The following is a 20564-nucleotide window of genomic DNA, read 5'->3' as shown; positions in this document are numbered from 1 at the left end:
ACTAGGGCTGATGCCGATGTGGCCGGATCCGATGTAATCACACTCGACACGAAGCTCAGGAGAAAGAAGAGGAAATAGAGAGAAAGGAGAAATAAGCGAAACATTATGTTTGTAATGATAATAGTTGGTAAATATATATATGTCACAATCCAAAATCTATAATTTAGAAACAGTTTTTCCCTGAATTATTGATTATAACATAATCTATTTTCAGATTATGGGATCTGGATTGTAGAATCGGTCTGTTTATTTTTTATTATAATTTTAAAATCATAAGCATGAAATCATAATAAAAAAACAAATAGACTTAAGTCACTCGTTATTTCACCAAGTACTTTTCAAAAGAATTTTCCTGAGGAAACCAGGAACAACCAGAGATGTTTAGAAGAAAAAGAAAAGTTCCCTCGAATCTTTGACCTCAAATCAAACAGACTGCATGTCCAATCAATAGCGACCAATTTGGTGACAAAAGAAAGCTTCAACTCTCTCTCTCTCTCCTTTGAGAGTTGAGACCAATGGGTTGGTGTGACACATGAGGATGCCCCTCAGTCCGTGTATCCACTTGCATCTGCATGTGCGCGTTTGAACAGTAGGAAACCAACTAGGCTACTGGTTTTCATATACATTTCTTAATTATGAGTAACAAATTTGCATTGCCTGACTTTGACCGTGCCAAATTTGTAGTCTAATTCAGCAACCAAACAAGAGACAGCGCACCAGCTGAGGCGATCGAATCGATCGCGGTTCAGTTGTGTGCGTTTAGTTATATGTATATAATTTAGTCTGATTTGTAGAATACAGGTAATAGACATTTGGTTGTCTGCATGTTATTCTGAGTCTCGCTCTTGGATGAAAAATGACCTCTCAGTCTAGCTCCGCAGAAATATAAATTTTTGTACGTTTCTATAGAGCCATACTTGGATGCTGGTAGATGCCCAACTAATAATCTTATTCCCATGTTATTAGTGTATATTAAGTAATATTAAAGGTTAATAGTATATAATACTCCATCCGTTAATTAAATTATAAAAATATCTAATGTATAAAAATTATATAACTAACTTTACAATTTAAAATGATTTCACATTATAGATTTTGTAGCTATAAATAATATAATTTGTAAGAAAACTTAGTTAAAATTTAACTTTAAAGACCGAGCTTAAAAACTATGTCTATTATTTCTATACAAAGAGAGTAATTACTAGTATAAGCGTATAATTACACAGCATCCACGGCTGCCTTTGCTTCAATTACTTGCTAAATTTATAATTTAAAATAATTTTACATTATAGGTTTTATAGCTATAAATAATATATTTTGTAAATAAATCTTTAGTTAAAATTTAACTTTTTAGGTATTATTTCTAAACGGAAAGTGTACAGCATCCACAGCTGCGTTTGCTTCAATTACTTGCGCACCCGGAGGCCCCTATCCACCTTTGCCAAAGAAGTCAGACATCCGCAAAAGAGAGAGAGAGAGAGAGAGAGAGAGAGAGAGAGAGAGAGAGAGAGAGAGAGAGAGAGAGAGAGAGAGAGTTCCAACGCCATATGCTTGCTTCCTGCCCAGTACCGAACGGCTAAATTCTGCAAAAATATTATTCTCAATCATCAAAGTTACGTGACCCAATTTCAATGGTCGAAGGAGATTAATTAGAGACGAGAAGCCACTTTAGCCTTCCAAACTTTGATGATTGATGATTGTAAATGGTTTGATTAATTAGAGAACCTCTACGTGTCATCAACTCTTTGTTCCTGGCTGTCAATGTTTATGTTTTGACATGAAAATCGAGATTTGGCTCTTTTTTTACGGCGGCGTCCACGACAGGTGGAACAAAATATGTAATGCTTGGTCAATGACTAATTTGTTTCGTTTCAAATCTAGGTCCAACGTAGAACAAAAGAAAAACCATGCATTCGATGTACATCTTTCCCGGCTTCCTCGAGCAGTGAAACTTGGGGCTGATACCGATCGAGTCTGCAAATGAAGATCCGACGGCTGAACTCGATCCGGTCCTGACTAGGTAGATTGGTCAACTTCGATGACAATTGCTAGCTATCGTGGGCAACACGTTTGACAAGTAGGGCCTACCATCGCCTTTATTTCTTCATATTTTTCTATTTTTTATGATTAAGTATTGCAGTTCATATAATTGATAACATTTTTTTCTTAAGCCAACTCTATTTTGAATTCAAGAGGTGTTATTCGGGTTTAAAGGGATGCCTGAGGAGAAAGGACGGATTGACGGTGGTGGTGAGGAGATGGGCAAGATGAGTTTTATGTGAGAGCAACGTTCAACTTCGTCTTTGACCATTATATTTTATATTCATCAAACATCATTGAATATATAATCATTTGAAAGTGCTTTTTACAATAAATCTAACATTGCCATTTTTATGTGATAGAAAGAATACATATATGTATATTGATGGTTAAAGTCTCTATAGCGGCAAAAATCCAAAATTAGACAATATACACGACCGTATTTGTTGAAATAGACAACATGTTAGCGTATTTACAATTTTAGCATCCGTATTCGACACACCGTATACCGAATATAGCACTGTAGTTCATATTCGGCACATAGTGTGCCGAAAATGGTGTTGTAGCAACATGTGCCGAAAATGGACTGTAGCACCGTATTTCGGCACACCGTGTGCCAAAAATGAACTGTAGCACCGTATTTCGGCACACGATGTGCCGAAATACTGTGCTACGCGGCACACCACGCTCCGAAATGAACAGTACCGCGTGTGAACAGTAACAGCAGTGCATTTGAATTTTGCTTTTCCTCTTTTTCAAAACGGTAGTCTTCTGTTACTCCAAAAATATTAAAACTTTTTTTACATATTCCATAATCTATGTGCAACCTATTTTAATTGGATTCACCGAAAAATCCTTTGTATATTTAAAACTAAAATTCTTCAAAAAAGACTACTTTTATAACTTGTAATAATTTTAAGTGTCTCAAATAAATTCCCAAAAATCTATAAAAAATCACTAATATTCTTATTGTGTGTTGGAATAATTTCTAAAATTATTTTCAGCCCTAATTTATATGATGAAAAAATGAGTTACTTTGTAATGCTTCATTTACATGAAATGATAAAAATACATATAAATGAAGCATTACAAAAGAACTTACTTTTTCATCATATAAACTAGGGCTGAAAATAATTTTAGAAATTATTCCATCACATAATAAGAATATTAGTGAATTTTTCTAAATTTTTAGGAATTTATTTGAGACACTAAAAATTATTACAAGTTATAAAAGTAGTCTTTTTTGAAAAATTTTAGTTTTAAATATACAAAGGATTTTTCGGTGAATCCAATTAAAATGGGTTGCACATGGATTATGGAATATGTAAAAAAAGTTTTAATATTTTTGGAGTAATAGAAGACCACCGTTTTGAAAAAGAGGAAAAACGAAATTCAAACGCACTGCTGTTACTGTTCACGCGCGGTACTGTTCATTTTCGGAGTGTGGTGCGTAGAAATACGGTGCTACATTCTATTTTCGGCACACGGTATATCAAAAATGGTGCTACAGTATTATTTTCGACATACCGTGTGCCGAATATGAGCTACAGTGTCATATTCGGCACACGGTGTGCCGAATACGGATGCTAAAATTGTAAATACGCTAACATGTTGTCTATTTCGACAAATACGATCGCGTATATTATCTAATTTTGAATTTTTGCCCTCTATAGCACATATTCTAAAATGATATTTTTTTACACATCGTAATGATATTTATTTGAGAATGGAGGGAATATTATTTTTTACATCACACGCTATGTATGTTCTCGCTTCCTCCACGTGAAAAAATAAGTTAAAGCGATAACTGAGTTTACTAGGACAAGCCAGATAGAGTTAGAGGTGTGTTTGGTTTGGTAACGAAGTTGATAAATTTTGGCCACCATCCAAAATGCCCTCTCCTTTGGCCACCTAATTCATTTTGGTGGACAAACTTGCCAAAACAGGTGGCATGCCCAGGTTCGAAAATTCGTCGAAAACAACTCCATATTTGCGAAAATTGGTTAATTCAGCCCGCACTAAATACTGAATTTGACCGGTTTTCAAATTTGAATTAAAAAATAAAAAGCAGAAAAAAATTCTAAAAATACTAGAGATAATTCTAAGACCTTATGTGTTTTTTTTCAAAAATTATGTCTTTTGCATCATATATTATATGGAGGAAGTTTGAAAAAAAAATATTGAAATGGATCATATGAACATGATAATTTGGCCCATCACGTTAAGAAAAAACTTAACATGCAAACACATAATTTTTTGTGTATGGTGTATCTTAAGAGGATCTTTAAATTTTGTTTCACTTTATTTAGAGTTATATTAATTTCTCCATAATTTTTTACAAAGTTCACATGCATAAAGTGAACATGTTAAGAAACAATATTGTAATTAAACTTTTTCTATCTACTATTATTTTCTACATAAATCACAATATAAGTAAACTAATAAAAGTGATTTCACTATTTTTAAGGTGTCATGGATTATTTATAAATTAATTTAGTTGCAACACATTTACACAATCTTGAATGTTATAATAACTATTTCATGAGTTCATGTATTTATAAAAGAAATAAGATCATGTAAGAAGACTAAAAAATTGGTTTCATAATTTTTATATTAGCAAAGAATTAACTATGCATTTAAATAGGTTTAATAATACATTTTTCATAGTAAATATTTAACTTTTTTATGATGTAGATCATGTTACAGGAAAGCCAATGAAATTTGTTTCACTTGGTTTGAAGCTCGGATGAATTAGATATTGATTTTACAATGTAGAGCTATATTTTTGTTTTTCTTAAACTTTACTGAAATTCAATAAAATCGAACGGTTTTTGATGTAAATGGAGCAGTTTTCGTAGGAAACCAAGCGGTTTTTTAACACAAACAAAATGCAGGAAATACGGTCAGTTTTTAGTTGAATTCGATCAGTTACCAAATGGTCGATTTGATCAGATTTTGCCTCGGTCAAACTAGTGTGATCGGTTGAATTCGGTTGAATTCTCGCCGAATTTCGACCACATTACATGATATTCGTGAATTTTAGAAATTCATTTGGATCCGATTTTCGGATGTCAAATGAATTTATAAACTTAGACATGTCAAATTTTGGCTCAAACAACTAGGTGGCAATTTTAGATGGAAACCAAACAAGTCCTAGAAAATCTCCAAAACTGAAATTGGAAGGAAAAAATCTACACTTAACTACTGGTAGGCGATCGCAGCCCCACAATCGGAACGTCATGTCAACCGCGCTAATCCCATCCCATCAGCATTATGAACAAGCTAATAGTTTGATGGTTTAGATATTACAGTTTATACTCAAGTGTTTATAGATTAAAAAAACTCAGTTGGCATTCGGACCATTTTATTTTATTTACCATCTGTAGCAATACGCCACTACACGCATCACGGAGGGAAAAAAAAAAGGGATAAAAAAGAGCAGGTCCTCCGCAGGCTTCTTCAGCCGCGACGAGGCGAAGCATCCTGCATCCACCACGACGCTCGAATAGAATAGACTAGACTAGAGCAGAGCAGAAATGGATAGATAGATCGACGCAAATTGAACAGCGCACGCATACGCGGGCCGGTGATTCCTTTGGTCGCTGGGACGGATCGGATCGGAGCCGGAGAAGAGGGCTTTGGAATTTGGGATTCGTCAGGCCATCGCGTCGCATGCCGCCGGGCCGCCCATGACCCGCATGAAGCACCTGCTACGCAAGCTCCACCTCGCTGGTGCCGGCGGGGGCGGGGGCGGGGGCGCGGCGCCGGACCACCACCGCCCGCGGCACCGGCGCTCGGGGCACCCGCCGCCGACGGTCGTCGCGGCGGGGGCAACCGAGCCGCCGCAGCCGGCGCCTGCTCCTGCGGCGGTGGCGGAGCCGAGGGGGCTGGGGGCGGAGGCGGCGATGACGCGGCTGGAGGAGGACTACCACGTGCGGCTCGCGCTCGCGATCTCGGCGTCGGACCACGCGGGGCTCGTCGACGCGGACTCCGTCCAGATCCGCGCGGCCGAGCGCATCAGCCTCGGTGCCGCGGCTGCCACGGCGGCGGCCGGGGACCGGAGCCCCGTGGAGGCCCTCTCCGCGCGGTACTGGAACCACAGCGTCGTCAACTACGATGAGACGCTGTCGGACGGGTTCTACGACCTGTGTGGCGCGCAGCTGCATCCTGGCTTCCAGGTCAGGTTCCCCTCTCTGATCTACCTCAGGGCGGTTCCACCCGGAGGCGATGTTTCCTTCCTGGCAATTTTGGTGAATCGGGAGAGCGATCCTGCCCTAAAACGCCTGGAAGATAGGGCTGCGGCGATTACCGCGCAGAGCAGGGTACAACACGGTGGTGTTGCTTCCGCGGAGCTTGTGCAGAAGATTGCAGGTCTTGTGGTCGATGCGATGGGCGGTCCGGTGGGGGATGCTGATTTTATGGTCAGAGAATGGAGCGTGAAGAGCCGCCAGCTATCTCTTCAGCTAAACAGTGTTGTTCTTCCTCTTGGTTCGCTTCAGGTTGGGCTGTCGCGCCACAGGTCCCTGCTTTTTAAGGTTAGTGCCCCTGCAAAAGCTGTGTGTTTAATTGACCGTTAATCTATGATATTAGATTGCAAAAGAGTATAGGGCAGGATGTTATAGTTTGCATCCTGTCACCCCTGGATCATTAACATGTGATATTTCACATTTCTTGGGTGCTTGTAATACACACACTGCTAGTTCCCAATTTAGTGGATGGTTTCCTTTTATAGAATCCAACTGATTACTCACGTATATCCTTCCTGTCCCATTCACTACTCCTTCCAAGAACCGGAAAGAAGCTCAATTTGAATGTAAGAGCATCCATTTCATGAATTGAAAGAAAGAATTGAACCTTTACATGTGATTTTAAGAAACTTTTGATTGGGATTTAAGAACTTACTAGCGTACAATTTGAATGTTACCACTTTCATCGTGGATTCAAGCAAAAAAAAAAAAACTGTACATTCAGACTGCAGTTTATTTAAATATTGGAATTAGGACTTCCAATTGTTTATTCTTTTTTTTTGAGGGGGGGGGGGGTAGGGTTGTACAACTTTGAACTTCAACTGAATTTGATAATTTTTTACTTAAATCAAGGGGAATTCAAGGGAAGTTTCAAATTGTACGACCCAGGGTAGATAGCCGCAATCTGTGCCTGCTAGAGTTTACTGCAGCCACAAACACATGTAAGGTTTTATCATGAGGTGGTCGATTCAGCCGGTGAGCGTGGTCGGTGGTGGTGGAATGAGATGATAAGGCAGTGGCAGCTGTGCGAATTCGTAAACATTGTAAGCGTTGGGCTGTCGGCATTCGGGACTTGACATGAGCGTGAGAAGACGTACGGAAGAACACGAGAAAGAAGCGTGAGAATGGGAAAGAGGGAAGAACAGTTGGACACTCGTGTAGGGATCCTTCGCGTCATTCAATAGCTAGATCGTGGTGCTGGATCGTGTGTCGTGTGTAGAAAGTTAAGCATACCGTTTTGCATGTTTAGCATTTTCTCTAGAAACAACTCTAATAATATGATTTTGGATGGTTAACGGCTTAGCACTAACCTGTATCAGTTGAGATAATTTATTTAAGTGCTATACGGTTGTCAAATCTGGTAGTCAGCTTATTCTGTCAATCACGCAATATGCATCATTGAATTGTGCATTTGTGGCACCAGATACATAATTGAAGGTTTGCCTTAAAAGAGGTGCCTTTGATTGCTTAAAATTAGGGACTTCATTAGAGCTATTGAACAGACAAACTAACCAAATTGGTTTCAGGTGCTAGCTGACCGAGTTAATCTACCGTGTAAGCTTGTGAAGGGAATATATTATACTGGAACAGACGAAGGAGCTGTTAACTTGGTTAAAGTCGATTTTGACAGGTATCTGCATGTATCTTTACTCTGCTCTCTTTCAACTATCAATCTTAAGATATTTTTAAAGATACTACAACAATCAATCTTATGGACTGTAACTGTTGCAGCACTGAATATATAGTTGATCTGATGGGAGCTCCAGGCACCTTAATCCCTTCAGATATTTCCTGCAGTCAGTTTCAGGACTCCAACGATAGTCAACTGAACAGTAACGCCATTGAAGAGAGTGTCGCAGAATTATGCTTAGCTCTTGAGCAGATTAATGGTGGATATGGGAATAGAAATGACAGTGGAGAAAGCTCATCTGATTACTGTTCTGTTTTAGCGCTCACAACTTCACAGCTGGAAGATTTATCTCAGACAGAGAACTCATTTGAACAAAATGTTATCTCTGAAAAAGGCCAATCGAACGTGCTCAACATTGAAGGGTGTATTTCTGAGCATATGAAAGTCAATGATGTTTCCAACTATATTGTGTCTGAAGTAGTGGACCCACAGTTTGCACAAAATTTGCATGACTTACTTTTGGAGAGTAGTGCATTGCTACCCACTGATTTATTATCTGATCAAGATAGTTGTAACATTCATGGGAATATAGAAATAGGCATAAACACTTCTGAAGATAAAGAAAATGCAGAATGGTTGCTAGTTGCTCAAACAAGTCCAAATTTGCCAAATGATTTCGTAGATAAGGATTCTTCATCACAACTCGAAAGTGCCAGAGCACTAACATTATTGAGCTGTTACCACAATATTCCCTTGGCACCTTATGAAAATGTACAACACCCTGTGGAAAATACAAAAGAAATAATAAGAGATTTGGATTTGCATGACCATACAGCTAGTGCTATTTCCAATGAGGATCAAAGGGTTGCTGAAGATTCTTTGGTAAACATGTCAGGAGGTAGCAATGAAAATTTGAACAAGTTGAGCTGGTCTAGTACGAAAACAATCAGCTCTGTTATGGATGATGTTGCTGAATATGGAATACCATGGGAAGATCTTGATATTGGAGAACGTATTGGTCTAGGTATATGCCTGATTCCTAGCCCTTTACAAGTAAGGCAGTCTTGAAGGAGAAATACTCATTGAAACTTTTAAATGAAAATAAACTCACAGCAAAGTATATATGAGGCAAATAGAATGTAATTTGCTTTCTGCTAGTGTCAAGACAAGTATATTTTCTTATTTGATTGCAAAGCCAAGCTTTATAAATTATAATATTTTGATGTTTTCCAATCTGATTTCGACAAAATGGACTGTTCAAATTTTCCTTTTTTCTATTGTATTTTTTATTACAAATTGGCGCAACTGTTTCTTATGATTTCTACCATTATTTTATATTGTTGAAACTGAGTGATGGCAGCCTTTCTGCACATATTCTCGTGCAGCTTTAGTTTGCTAAATCTTTCTGATTTCACACGCATTGGTCCTTTTTTTTAAACTATTGTTTCTCTTGAGTTTGTACCTCCGATTTTGTAATTTGTGATATCCACTAATATATACAAATATATCTAGATGACACATGAAAATAGTATTGCTTTCTTTGCATTATTTTCTCTGCAACTTTTATTGATAATATTACATTAAACAACAAATTGTCAAAAGTTATCTTTGGGAACATGGAAAGCAAAAAAAGAAAAACTTATTATGGTCCGAGTAGTGAAACAATTAGGCAAACTTTACTATGAGGTTCCCCATATTAATTCCTCTCAAGTGCCTCTTCTTTTGGCATGTACTTCTGGCACTGTTGGATTAAGTTTTTTTTTTGTTATATTTTTGCAATTAATCGTACTGTTACTTTCATTGTACTATTTGTTTCTTCGCTATGGCTATCCGGTGCCATGAACTTGATATCTATATCTTCATAGGGTCATATGGGGAAGTCTATCGTGCAGATTGGAATGGCACTGTAAGTCAAATATTCTAATAGCAAATCTTTGCATGATATGTTGCTAGGGATTTAGCATATTGTGTGCAATATCGTTATGCATTTGACCAGTTCCTGTAGTTCTAAATCCTAATAACCTGTTTAAACAGAATCACCATTAATAGGATTATAGTATTGGGAATAACAACTTGTATTCAATAGTAGCTTCTGGGGGCAATATATAGAGTAATATATAGAGTATATGATAAAGACTCTAGTAATCTAACCTATACGTAATGGATAATGACTCTATTCCTAACACCCCCTCTAAAATGCAGGGCGTTTGTAATAGCGTTGCATTTGAAAGAGGTGACACTAAGTAATAAACTCAGACTAATATATAAAAAAATTGTCTCTTCAAAGTCGTTGTAGAGTGGAGCCTTGGTAATCCTGTTGAATCAAGCCGAAGAAGTACAAAGCGAAGCACAAAAGTAGAGTCGTGATGATGACAACAAAGAATGCCCATGATCAAGAATTGAGATAAAGCAATGACGTGTAGCAAGACAACAAAAGAAGTTGTCACTAAAGCTACGGAAAGACGTAGATGACACAGTTGCATTAATAGCGACGGGAAAAGGATTAGCTAAACAAAAACGAAATTTAGCTAACCAAAAATAAATTGACTAATTGACGAAGGAATATGTAGACTTTTGCGCAGCATATACGAACTCAAAGAGAAACCACGACTTGGACGTGGACACAACGGAATTGCAAAAGACTCTAATACGAGATTAAGACACTAGCAGGAGCAAGGATTCTAGCAGCAGTGAAAAAGGATGGAATTGTACTCAAAAGCAGCTAGCAGCAAAGGTAAAACACTTGAGCTACTGCTCTGTTATGATGGAAACAGAGCAGAGCAGCTACAACAGGCACCCAAACGCTGCAAGCTCCACTAAAGACCAACCACCTCAAGCCTCATCAAGCTCAAGAAGACTCCAAAGATCCTAGCACAAAATCCGAGAGATAGATCAAAGGAGGCAGCGACCATGGTGAGCTTCAAGGTGACTCAAATCCTGGAGGGCGCAATGAAGCCAGCATCGAAGACCCCCGACTCACTGAGCCTCCATGACAATGTTTGTGTAGACGATCGTTTGGCTCGTCTAAACGATGACTAGTCGCTAGTCGAACCTCAGCACCTAGTCTAGGGCCTAAATGCAACTCTAGACGCTTTGGTTAAAGACGGACTAGTCGATGAATCTAGATGGTGGCTATACGCAACTTGTCGGCTACGAGCTCGAATAGGCGCCTGTCTTGGCGATGCAGAGTTTGGCGCCTGGCGAGTCCGCACGGGACCAAATTTCAGCCCCGAAACTATTCCCCGCACCGCACAAAATCTAAAATCAATCCATCCATCCCTCATTCGTCTCTCGATTCTCCTTTCATCTGTGCCGGCGTCGCCAGTTGCAGTCACCCCGCACCTGCACCTGCGACATCACCCGCGCCCGCACCTGCGACATTGCCCGCGCCCGTGGCCTCGCCCTAGCCACCACCCTCTCTTGCGCCTACGCCTGCATCGTCGTTTGTGCTTGCGGTCTCGTCCGAGCCGTCGTACACGCCAACACCGTCATCCCTCCGCTCCGCAAATTCCCTGCCGTGGACAGGTACTAGCTCTAATCCCTGGATTTATATATGCTCACCGGATCTATGCTCTAGCTCTACTCCCCTCAGATGGCACGCTTCGAATCTATGTTTGCATTTTTGCTGCTACAGTACAAAATCGTCTAGACCTTCTAGTCAGCCTAGTCGCTAGTCACGGGGTGACCAACTGTCTATGTCTAGCGTATAGGTGAACATTGCTCCACGAAGGCAAATATTGGCTGGAAGATCGAAGCCTCGACGACATCTGACCGATGAGGATCCTAGGTTGTGCGGACAGGCATCCTGACAGCGGTGTGGCCCAACGAAGACAATGTCCTAGCAACACCAGACGAAGAAAACGTACCTACGGGGTAGAAGAAAACCGTCGGCGGAGATTGGCACCTAGAGCAGGGCAACGATGGCCTGAAGACATGACGACAAGATTCGGTGAAGCCTGCAACCGCACAGAAGAATCTGACGGGAGGCTGTCGCGCGGCGCGGGAGACCGGCGGGCGGCTGGCTACGCTCAGGAGGCAGGCACAAGGGCTCGCCGGGCGGAGCGGGCGCGGGGGGAGGCTGAGGCAGTGCGGGAGGCCGGCGGCCGGATCTCGCGGGTCTTGGGCGACGGCGGAGACTAAATCCGACGCGCGGGTGTGTGGAATTGGATTCAGCGGGTGGAACCGACGGCCAACAGATGGGGCCAGAGCGGCCTGGCATGGGAGGGGGTGCAAATCCGATCAAATCTGGCGCCCTAGGCGGTGGATCCATGGGTAGCGGGTCCTGGGCAGCTTGATTGGACGGTAGAAGGAGGTGGGGCCAACCAAATAGAGGGCCGACGAGATGGGTGGGTGGGAAGCCGACGAGTAGAGAGAGAGAGAGAGAGAGAGAACGCCGACGGGAAGAGAACTAGATATAAAAACAGGTAGATCTAGATGAGATGAGTTGCGGCGTCTCCGGGGGAGAAAAACCTAGCTATGATACTATGTTAAGAATAGCAACTTATATTCAATAGTAGTCATTGTGGGCAATATATAGAGTATATGAGGAGTACAGGATAAGAACTCTAGTAACCTAACTTATACGTAATGGATAATGACTCGATATTCCTAACATATAGCACACATGGAAAAGCTTTGATCAAGAACAAACAACCATTGTGTGTCAGGTTTTAGTCCTAGGAGAGGCGAGAACGAAAATTTGACAGCTCTGGTTTAACTTCGTATCTGTCTCTGCATATAGAAAAAAACTGAACTAGGACATGTGAGACACAAGTCAACAATTATGAGTCTATTCCGTGTATATCAAATTGAGCTGCCATCATGACTGGTAGTCCATATGCTTTGACATAACTAGGAAGCACCTTCGGACTAAACATTAGAAAGGTCTTGTCCAATCTCCAAGAGCACGTATTACAGTTCACCAGTTCTGTGGAGGAAAATATGCAGTCTACCTCTAGCTGCTGAATCTGTTCTTTGATAGTTTTCTGTTCTCATGATGTCTTGTCTTTGTATATTCCAGGAGGTTGCAGTGAAGAAATTTCTTGACCAGGATTTATCAGGTGTTTCACTAGAGCAATTTAAATGTGAAGTAAGTTCAATTTTAACATATTGCATCTCTCTTACAGCTTGAGTGTAGTGATTATTGATTTTTTTCCTTAACTAAGTATGTAATAGTTCCTTACCTTTTAGGTGAGAATCATGTCAAGACTAAGGCATCCCAATGTAGTTCTTTTCTTGGGATATGTAACACAACCACCAAATCTCTCTATATTAACTGAGTACCTTCCAAGGTTTGTACAGGTTCCTCTATTTTTTATTTATTTTTTGTAGTTAAAATACCTTTGCGGGCATCATATTATGAATACAAAGAGTAATTACAGCAAATACAATGGATTTTACTTTGTCAGGGGGAGCCTATATCGTCTGTTGCATCGGCCAAATAGTCAAATCGATGAAATCCGGAGGCTAAAAATGGCACTAGATGTGGTAAGCTTCGCTAATTTTTAGTTTCTTACATATTTTGTGGCTTGTTCTACGCAGTAGTTAATACTGTGTTCTTTCAGGCAAAAGGGATGAACTACCTGCACGCTGGCCATCCTACCATTGTTCATCGTGACCTTAAATCCCCAAACCTTTTAGTGGATAAAAATTGGGTTGTTAAGGTGACTTTCTTCCCTCAGTACCATATCATTCAATGTAACACACCTATTTTCTTTTTAGTGTGTTTCACCTTGGAGAGACATAATACTGCTCACCACCAATCATGCCAAGGCAGATACAATGTTTGCTTTGAAAGAGCGCACTTAGCTTATTTTTGCATTTGTGCTTTTACACGGAACCACTAGATTGCATGCCTTCTTTTATTGTTCAATAGACCTCTTGGTGACCATCGGTGCCAGTGATCAGCTTGTGTGATGCAGTCATTCAATCATTATGAAACACAGAACCACTGAATATATGAATTATGGTTTAGTTAGATTCATAAGGAGGAAAGTATCTGGCGTGAAGGGACTACTGTAGATTTCTCTGATTATATTTTGTTAGTCAAGTTTTAAATCTAAATTATGACTACTTGTGTGTTCTTAACTAAGAATAAAAAATGGGATGTTCTCTAAATGGCATAATACATTTTCAAAAGTTTACAAAATGTGGAGACCAGGATTCTAAATTTCTAATGATCAGGCAGTGGAAATCTTGGGTTTCGTGTACATTATATGAGGGGTATTACTGGTTAGCATTGCCTCAAATATGTAGGATAGTAGGGTTTATCAGCTTAGAACAAGAGATACATTGGCCAGTGTTGCTGTTTATTTACCTTATATTATTCTTAAGTCACAAATTACTGGTTCCATACTCCCCCATACTTGTTTAAAGTTGTTACAAGTGAGCTTAAGCACAAAATACTTAAAAAACTGTCGAGTAATTATCAGTACAAGATGTAAACCCCCATGATGGTTCTTTGGAAGAATCCATGTTCATTATGTCTTTGTTTCACATGTTTATCACTGAAACTTCATATTTGAGCAGACTAATAATATAACATACATATGTACCTTTTCCATGCAGGTGTCTGATTTTGGCATGTCAAGGTTGAAACATCATACTTTTCTTTCCTCTAAGTCAACTGCTGGAACAGTAATACACTTCATCCTTTATATTTTTCTCTGTTCACATTTGATTTTTACGATTTGAGATGCTATAAACCTAGAATATACTACAGCTAGAAACACAAATGCAACTCACTTCCTCGCAAAAAAAAAAAGCAACTCACTTAGGCAACTTAGAATAAAAGGTTGACGAAAACCCCCCACAACAGAGACATGGTAGTTGGCACTCTTAACATACTGAAAGAATTCTGACTTTAGTATCCTCTTGCTCTATTTCAAACTGAAACGTGACATATGTGTTATGTAAAATGCAGCATGCTTTGTAGAGCACTAGAGTATTCTCTGTAAGAGTAAGACCATTTAGGATGGCTTTGGGATAACTTTGGCTGGGAAAGGAAATACAGTGTGGGCGTACAATCCATAATACATCATTTGAGCCACTTGATATAGGGCATGCACAAATGCCTGGGCTAATACACACGACAACCGGATATGAGCATCATAGTTTTTTTTTCCAATAGCAAAGCTAGTCTTCAGAATGAAATTGCTTTCCAATTGCATAGGGACACAAACCTGCACAAGTGAAATATTTCCTGTATGTTAGGAAGCTGCATGATGCATTATTAAATCCTCAACATAATTTATTGCTTGCTCCCTTGTTTAAATCACTGCTTTGGTTCAATGGAGAAGCAAGCAAATTCTTGGACAATAGTTCTCTGATTTCGTTATTGATGGGTTATATTCCACAAACATATTGCTGTTCCCATAGTTTTGCTGTAAATAAACCATCATCCCATCTTTATGACTGTATTTCCTGTTGACCTGCAGCCGGAGTGGATGGCACCAGAGGTACTGCGTAATGAACCAGCTAACGAGAAGTGAGTTTGCTCCACAAGCATGTCGGTCTGTTCTATTGCTCCTGCCATCTTCTCCGAATTGAACATTTTCTGCTTGCGTCAGGTGTGATGTCTACAGTTTTGGAGTAATCCTGTGGGAACTAGCAACCATGCGGGTACCATGGAGTGGGTTGAATCCAATGCAAGTTGTAGGAGCAGTTGGGTTCCAGAACAGACGACTAGACATCCCCAAGGAAGTGGATCCGCAGGTGGCTAGCATAATATCTTCATGTTGGGAAAAGTAAGACTTCGAATTATTTTTTGGATAATATCCTACTTTGATAATTCTCTATTTCATCTGCTACTTGCCTACCGATGATGAATCCAACAATTTCTTTTTGGTGTAGCGATCCAAGCAAAAGGCCGTCGTTTTCCCAGCTCTTGTCACCTCTAAAGCAACTACAGCATTTGGTTGCTACAGAAAGCTGCTGACATACTGTTCCTGAAAAAAAAATCAGGACACGTTTATTCAAGTATTTATGCTCTACTACAGGGGCTAAAATTTTCATGTCGAAGCTCGTGGAGATGTATTCAGAATCTCTGCAGTGTAGATGTGTATGGACGAAGGTTCTGCGCATCACCTTGTGAAAATGTGAGAACTCTCTGAAGCTGCGCAAAGGCGCTGCCAGAGAAAGCGTAGTGTGTAGTCTCATGTGAAGAAAATGTGGCGCGACACGAAGTGCTCTGTGCCATGGTAAATAGTTGTTCAGTTCTGGATTTGGACTGGTGATTCTGAGAATCAGAATTCACCACAAAGATAGGATCTTGAAGATTTACCCCCTCGCTTTAGAAAAGATCAAGAAGAATGGAGGTCAAAAGGTTACGGTGTCTGCAAAAAGTTGCAGCCCGATGTTTACCACATGTAACATTGTATATCCTTTGCAATGTGCATTTTGATACTTTTGCCCCCGCCCCCCCCCCCCCCCCCCTCGTTTTTATCTTCTTTAGTTGAGATATTGGCACCTATGCTCCTTTTTCTCGCTACTAGCAATTTTACTTTCCCGTAGGGAGATTATTGGAGCAAACCCCCTCATCCAAGCAAGAGTTTTAATAAAGTATTTGCAGCACATGATTCTCACAGGAATTTGGGGATGTCTCACTTCCCAAGATTCCCGTATAACAGGCAGTTCTAACATTGATCGCTCGTGGTATCTGCGCTTGCAAGAAAAAGATATGTACAATGACCGTACAGCAAATCCATGAAAAATTCCTAACCACTCATGGCTTGTTTAATATGCGTTCGGATCTAGGATCAGTTTGAATTTAAACTAAATCAGAAAAATCCTGAAATAATGTTTCTCATCCAGACATCCCTGTTCAGCACAAAGGAATTCCTATTTACTCTGAATAACCACTTAAGCGCCCAATGAAACATGGGAAATAACAAATCCAATAAAAGGGTATAGGATGCACAGGAATGGTTCCAATGTTGTGCATAATCCAAAGATTGCAACTTCCCGTTAACAAGGCCAAAACTCTTTAACATAGCACAAAAAGCTAAACAGCTCTTTCCCCTCGGTTCCATTCAAAAGAGATGGGTTCACTTGAAGCATTTCGCATCCAGCAAGGCCTCACCCTCGAAGGGCTCCTGATCTTCAATCATTGCATTCACACGCTCCTTCTGGGCCTCGTCGGAGAGGTCAACCTTGGTCCACTCATAGAGCTCCATGTCGTAGACCTCATCCATGACAAACTTGGGGATCTCTGAGCCGCGGAAGAGCCAGAGCCCCTTGACCTTGAAAGGTGGCTCAGAGCCAATCACCAGCATCTTGCCGAAGGCATACTTGCGGCACAGGTCCATACGCTGCAGGAATCCACCAACCTTGTTCATGGTCACAAAGGACACAGTGTTCTCGTCATTGTACTTGTAGTCGCAGAACCACAGGGAGTAGCCCTCTGGGTCATACATATCCCAGAAACCTGCGCTATGCAAGGAGTTGAGCTCAGTTGATTTTTAGATAGCAATTCTTGAGTCCCAAAACATACAATTAATTATCAAGAACTGGAAACTGCTTAAAACATCATCAAATGATGCAAATTATGATACTAAACTAGGCGTGTGTAATTAACTAAAATCTACAATTTTTCTGTATGCTACTTGAAGTTCAGATTTCTACTTAGCAAAATCTTGTGTAATCATCATCATTCTTGAATCCGCAATCAGTCAACAACAATCAATGATATAACATTTTAACTGGATTCTAAAATCAAACATACCTTTAATAGCAACCTCACGGAAATTGGTTTTCGTGTTCGAATATAGCCTCTTCCACTCATCAAGGATCATCTTGCTTGGAGGAAGCAAATCAAGAGGATTCTTCGGCTTTGGCTTTGGTGCCTCCTCTTCCTCCTCTGGTTTCTCAACTGCCTTCGGCTTCAAGGCCTCTTTTGGGGCCTCCTTTTTGGCTTCCTTCAGCTTCTGCTCCTTGGCTGGCGCAGCCTTCTTTTGAAGAGGTGGGACAGATTCTGCCTGCTTCACATCGCCCATGACCTTCTTGAAGTTTGGCTGATTAACCATGGTCCAGAAGTACCTTTCAACATGAGGGAATTCTGAGGTAAAACTCTTGGTCAAGATCCGAGCAAAGCCCAAGTAGAGGTTGCATGTCATCACAATATCAGCAAGAGTCACTGAATGACCAACAAGGTATGTGTTTGATGCAAGGTGTGTGTTGAGGGAACCCAATGCTCTCTTCAAAGCGGCAATGGCTGCTTCCTCACTCTGTCGGGAAAATGAGAACATAAGACTATATCTACTGCTATCGAGAAAATACAAAAAAAATGTTAGCCACACTTACCACAGCAGCATAGGGATAAAATCCGAACCGTGGGTATAGCCATTTTCCAATGTTAGCATCAACCTCTGTCGCAGCAAAGTCCATCCATTGTTCAATGTGGGCCTGAAACAAACAAAATCTTCTAAGCACAGGTGAAATATAATGAATGATACCGAATGAATATAAAACATTACTCACATAATCAATCAGTGAAGATCCATAAAGTGGGTTGTCAGCCTTCAAGCGAGCAACTTCAAGTAGATGGCAGAATTAAGTAATTAATAAATAAATAAAATACAAAAGAAAGATTTAACAACAATCAGTTGCTACATTTGGCTTACCAAATCGTGCAATTGCATTGCTCTCAAAAATAGGCCCATCAGGAGTCTCCAGAACAGGAACCTGGAGAGAATTTCCCACATTAGATTCTGGACCATTGTATCAAGATTCTTAAGGTGTTTTTATCATACCTTCCCAATAGGGTTCATTGTGAGAAACTCAGGAGTCTTGTTGGAGACACCCATCTGAAAATCCTTCACCAACTCAACCTTGATACCACTGTATTCCGCAGCAATAAGTGTCTTGGATGCATTTTTGTTACCACTGTTAGCATGCAGTACCTACATAACACAAAAGGTAGGTTATATACTGATGAAAAACATATCATGAACTCCAAGAGAATATGAGAACTACAAAAGGGATAATACCAGTAAAACAGCCAATACAAGTTGTAGAAGCAAACAAGACAATCAGATAAGTTCGGAAAATGCAGTTAATTCAATGACATAAGTACCAACTCAGTAGTCCTTGCTCATCACAACTTCCAGTTGTTAGACAATTGTTGTAAATTGATTACAACATGCAATTATAAGCAGAAGTGCATAACTACATATGATTTCCAATCTCAATCAAGTTAATGCAAACAGTAGCCTAAATATGCCAACTTGATAACTTGATACCCATCACCTGAGAAAAAAGCCAAAAAGATGAATACGTCTTTTCTACTGAAAACCTTCTCATGCATTAAATGGCAGCAAATCAGTACACCAAAGCATGTGAAAATTCAAAAGAACATCAGCATGCAAATCACCATTAAAAGACATGTTATTATTAAAAGAATGGGATCCCTAAAAGAATCGGGATAGGAAAGACCATGTCTCGACTTGAATTTTGGCTACAGAATTTCCAAAATACAAATGGCAGGGAACTTTTTTTAAATAGTGTTCAATTCTTTGCACTTGTTAGGTAGGCAATGCACAAAATCTAGTCCATCAAAGAACTTTGCTGGTAGGCATTTGCCACCTACAACTTCATTCTTATGATACCATTTGAATAAGAACGTCATGGAAGATCACCAATTCCCCATGCCAACAAGTTCACGCATGATTGATACAAGACAAATTCACCAAATATCTCCACAGACAATCGACCTTTTACTAACTGCGGCAAGATCTAAACAATATCACATTCCTGACACGTCAAAATGAAGCAACCCCCCTTCCTTCGTGAAAGGAAAGCATGTAACCAAGCAGCTAAAGCAATAAGGTTCGCCAAATATCTCAACCATGTAAACAATTTAGCACCAAAACCTCATCTAAAGGCGGGACAGAAAAAATGTCTTCGATGTATAATGTACAGTAAGAATCAACAGATGCCCATAAACTTAATCAATTTACAGAAAGAATCCACATATGTCCATAAAAGTAATCAATTTACCAGAAAACTGGCCGCTACACAAGTCCAAATTACACGCTAACCATCTCGCTAATCAGAGCAACTCAAAGCCCATACCATATCAAATCTAAGCACCGGAAGCTACTTAAACGAGCAAAGCAACTAGTGCAAGGATTGGAACACTTACAAGCGCCATCTCGACGGGCCCCTAGCTTCGCTCGATCTCAGATCTGCACAACACCAAGAGAGAGAGAAAAAACAGTGAGATCGAACAAGAACGAAAGAGTGGACACACCACGAAAATTACACGAATCTTCTCGCTAAGACGGGGATCCTAACCGTTGGCGAGCAGCGCAGCGGAGGAGGAGAGCAGAGGCGGAGCAAAAACCCTAGCGGAGCCGCCAACTTATGGAGGGGACGATGGGATCTCGTGCCTAGGGTGCGCGTGGGCGATCTCAACCGTTGGATGACGAAACGGGAAACTAGTCGAACGGTCTACATTAATCCGAGCTTCATTAATACTTTTGGGTCTCAAGCCCAACTTCCACGCGAGGATGGGCCTATTAAGGCTTGTTTGGTAAGGCCCATTCGTATGGATTGAGTGAGTTTTTTTATTTTTATATTTTTTATTAAAAATTTAAATAAATAGATTTCCCTAGGAGAAATTACAAAACTAGACGCTTACAGCCCTCTCA

The 20564-nt window shown here is 40.3% G+C and overlaps 2 protein-coding genes across 2 annotated transcripts; one reads left to right on the top strand and one right to left on the bottom strand.

The window, feature by feature from the left end:
- Nucleotides 1-5438: 5438 nt before the first annotated feature.
- LOC133918642 (probable serine/threonine-protein kinase SIS8) lies at nt 5439-16335 on the top strand. Its single transcript, XM_062362606.1, has 12 exons — nt 5439-6575; nt 7814-7917; nt 8019-8941; nt 9783-9823; nt 12938-13006; nt 13108-13208; nt 13326-13404; nt 13482-13580; nt 14485-14553; nt 15354-15403; nt 15486-15662; nt 15769-16335. The coding sequence occupies exons 1-12, from the start codon at nt 5730-5732 to the stop codon at nt 15851-15853; spliced, it is 2643 nt and encodes an 880-aa protein (XP_062218590.1). The 5' UTR covers nt 5439-5729; the 3' UTR covers nt 15854-16335.
- Nucleotides 16336-16737: 402 nt separating this feature from the next.
- Nucleotides 16738-20324, bottom strand: LOC133918641 (elongation factor 1-gamma 2-like). The gene is made up of 8 exons (XM_062362604.1): nt 20209-20324; nt 20057-20099; nt 18666-18815; nt 18537-18597; nt 18394-18446; nt 18217-18318; nt 17639-18140; nt 16738-17341 (listed from the first exon to the last, which is right to left on the bottom strand). Exons 2-8 carry the CDS (start codon nt 20063-20065, stop codon nt 16962-16964), a joined length of 1257 nt encoding a protein of 418 aa, XP_062218588.1. The 5' UTR covers nt 20066-20099; nt 20209-20324; the 3' UTR covers nt 16738-16961.
- Between the last annotated feature and the right edge of the window lie 240 nt (nt 20325-20564).

The sequence above is a fragment of the Phragmites australis genome, chromosome 5 (assembly GCF_958298935.1).
Source record: "Phragmites australis chromosome 5, lpPhrAust1.1, whole genome shotgun sequence".
Taxonomy (NCBI): Eukaryota; Viridiplantae; Streptophyta; class Magnoliopsida; order Poales; family Poaceae; genus Phragmites; species Phragmites australis.
Note: the sequence above shows the minus strand (reverse complement) of the source record. Positions and strands in the feature narration are given on the sequence as shown.

Bases quoted from the DNA above. Each gene is read 5' to 3' on its own strand.
- LOC133918642 (XM_062362606.1), top strand. From the start codon at position 5,730: ATGACCCGCATGAAGCACCTGCTACGCAAGCTCCACCTCGCTGGTGCC. The intron at 8,942-9,782 runs GTATATGCCTGA...ATATCTTCATAG, and splicing joins TGGAGAACGTATTGGTCTAG to GGTCATATGGGGAAGTCTAT. The intron at 13,007-13,107 runs GTAAGTTCAATT...CTTACCTTTTAG, and splicing joins TAGAGCAATTTAAATGTGAA to GTGAGAATCATGTCAAGACT.
- LOC133918641 (XM_062362604.1), bottom strand. The intron at 18,141-18,216 runs GTAAGTGTGGCT...TTTTCCCGACAG, and splicing joins TTTATCCCTATGCTGCTGTG to AGTGAGGAAGCAGCCATTGC. The intron at 17,342-17,638 runs GTATGTTTGATT...TGCATAGCGCAG, and splicing joins CCGTGAGGTTGCTATTAAAG to GTTTCTGGGATATGTATGAC.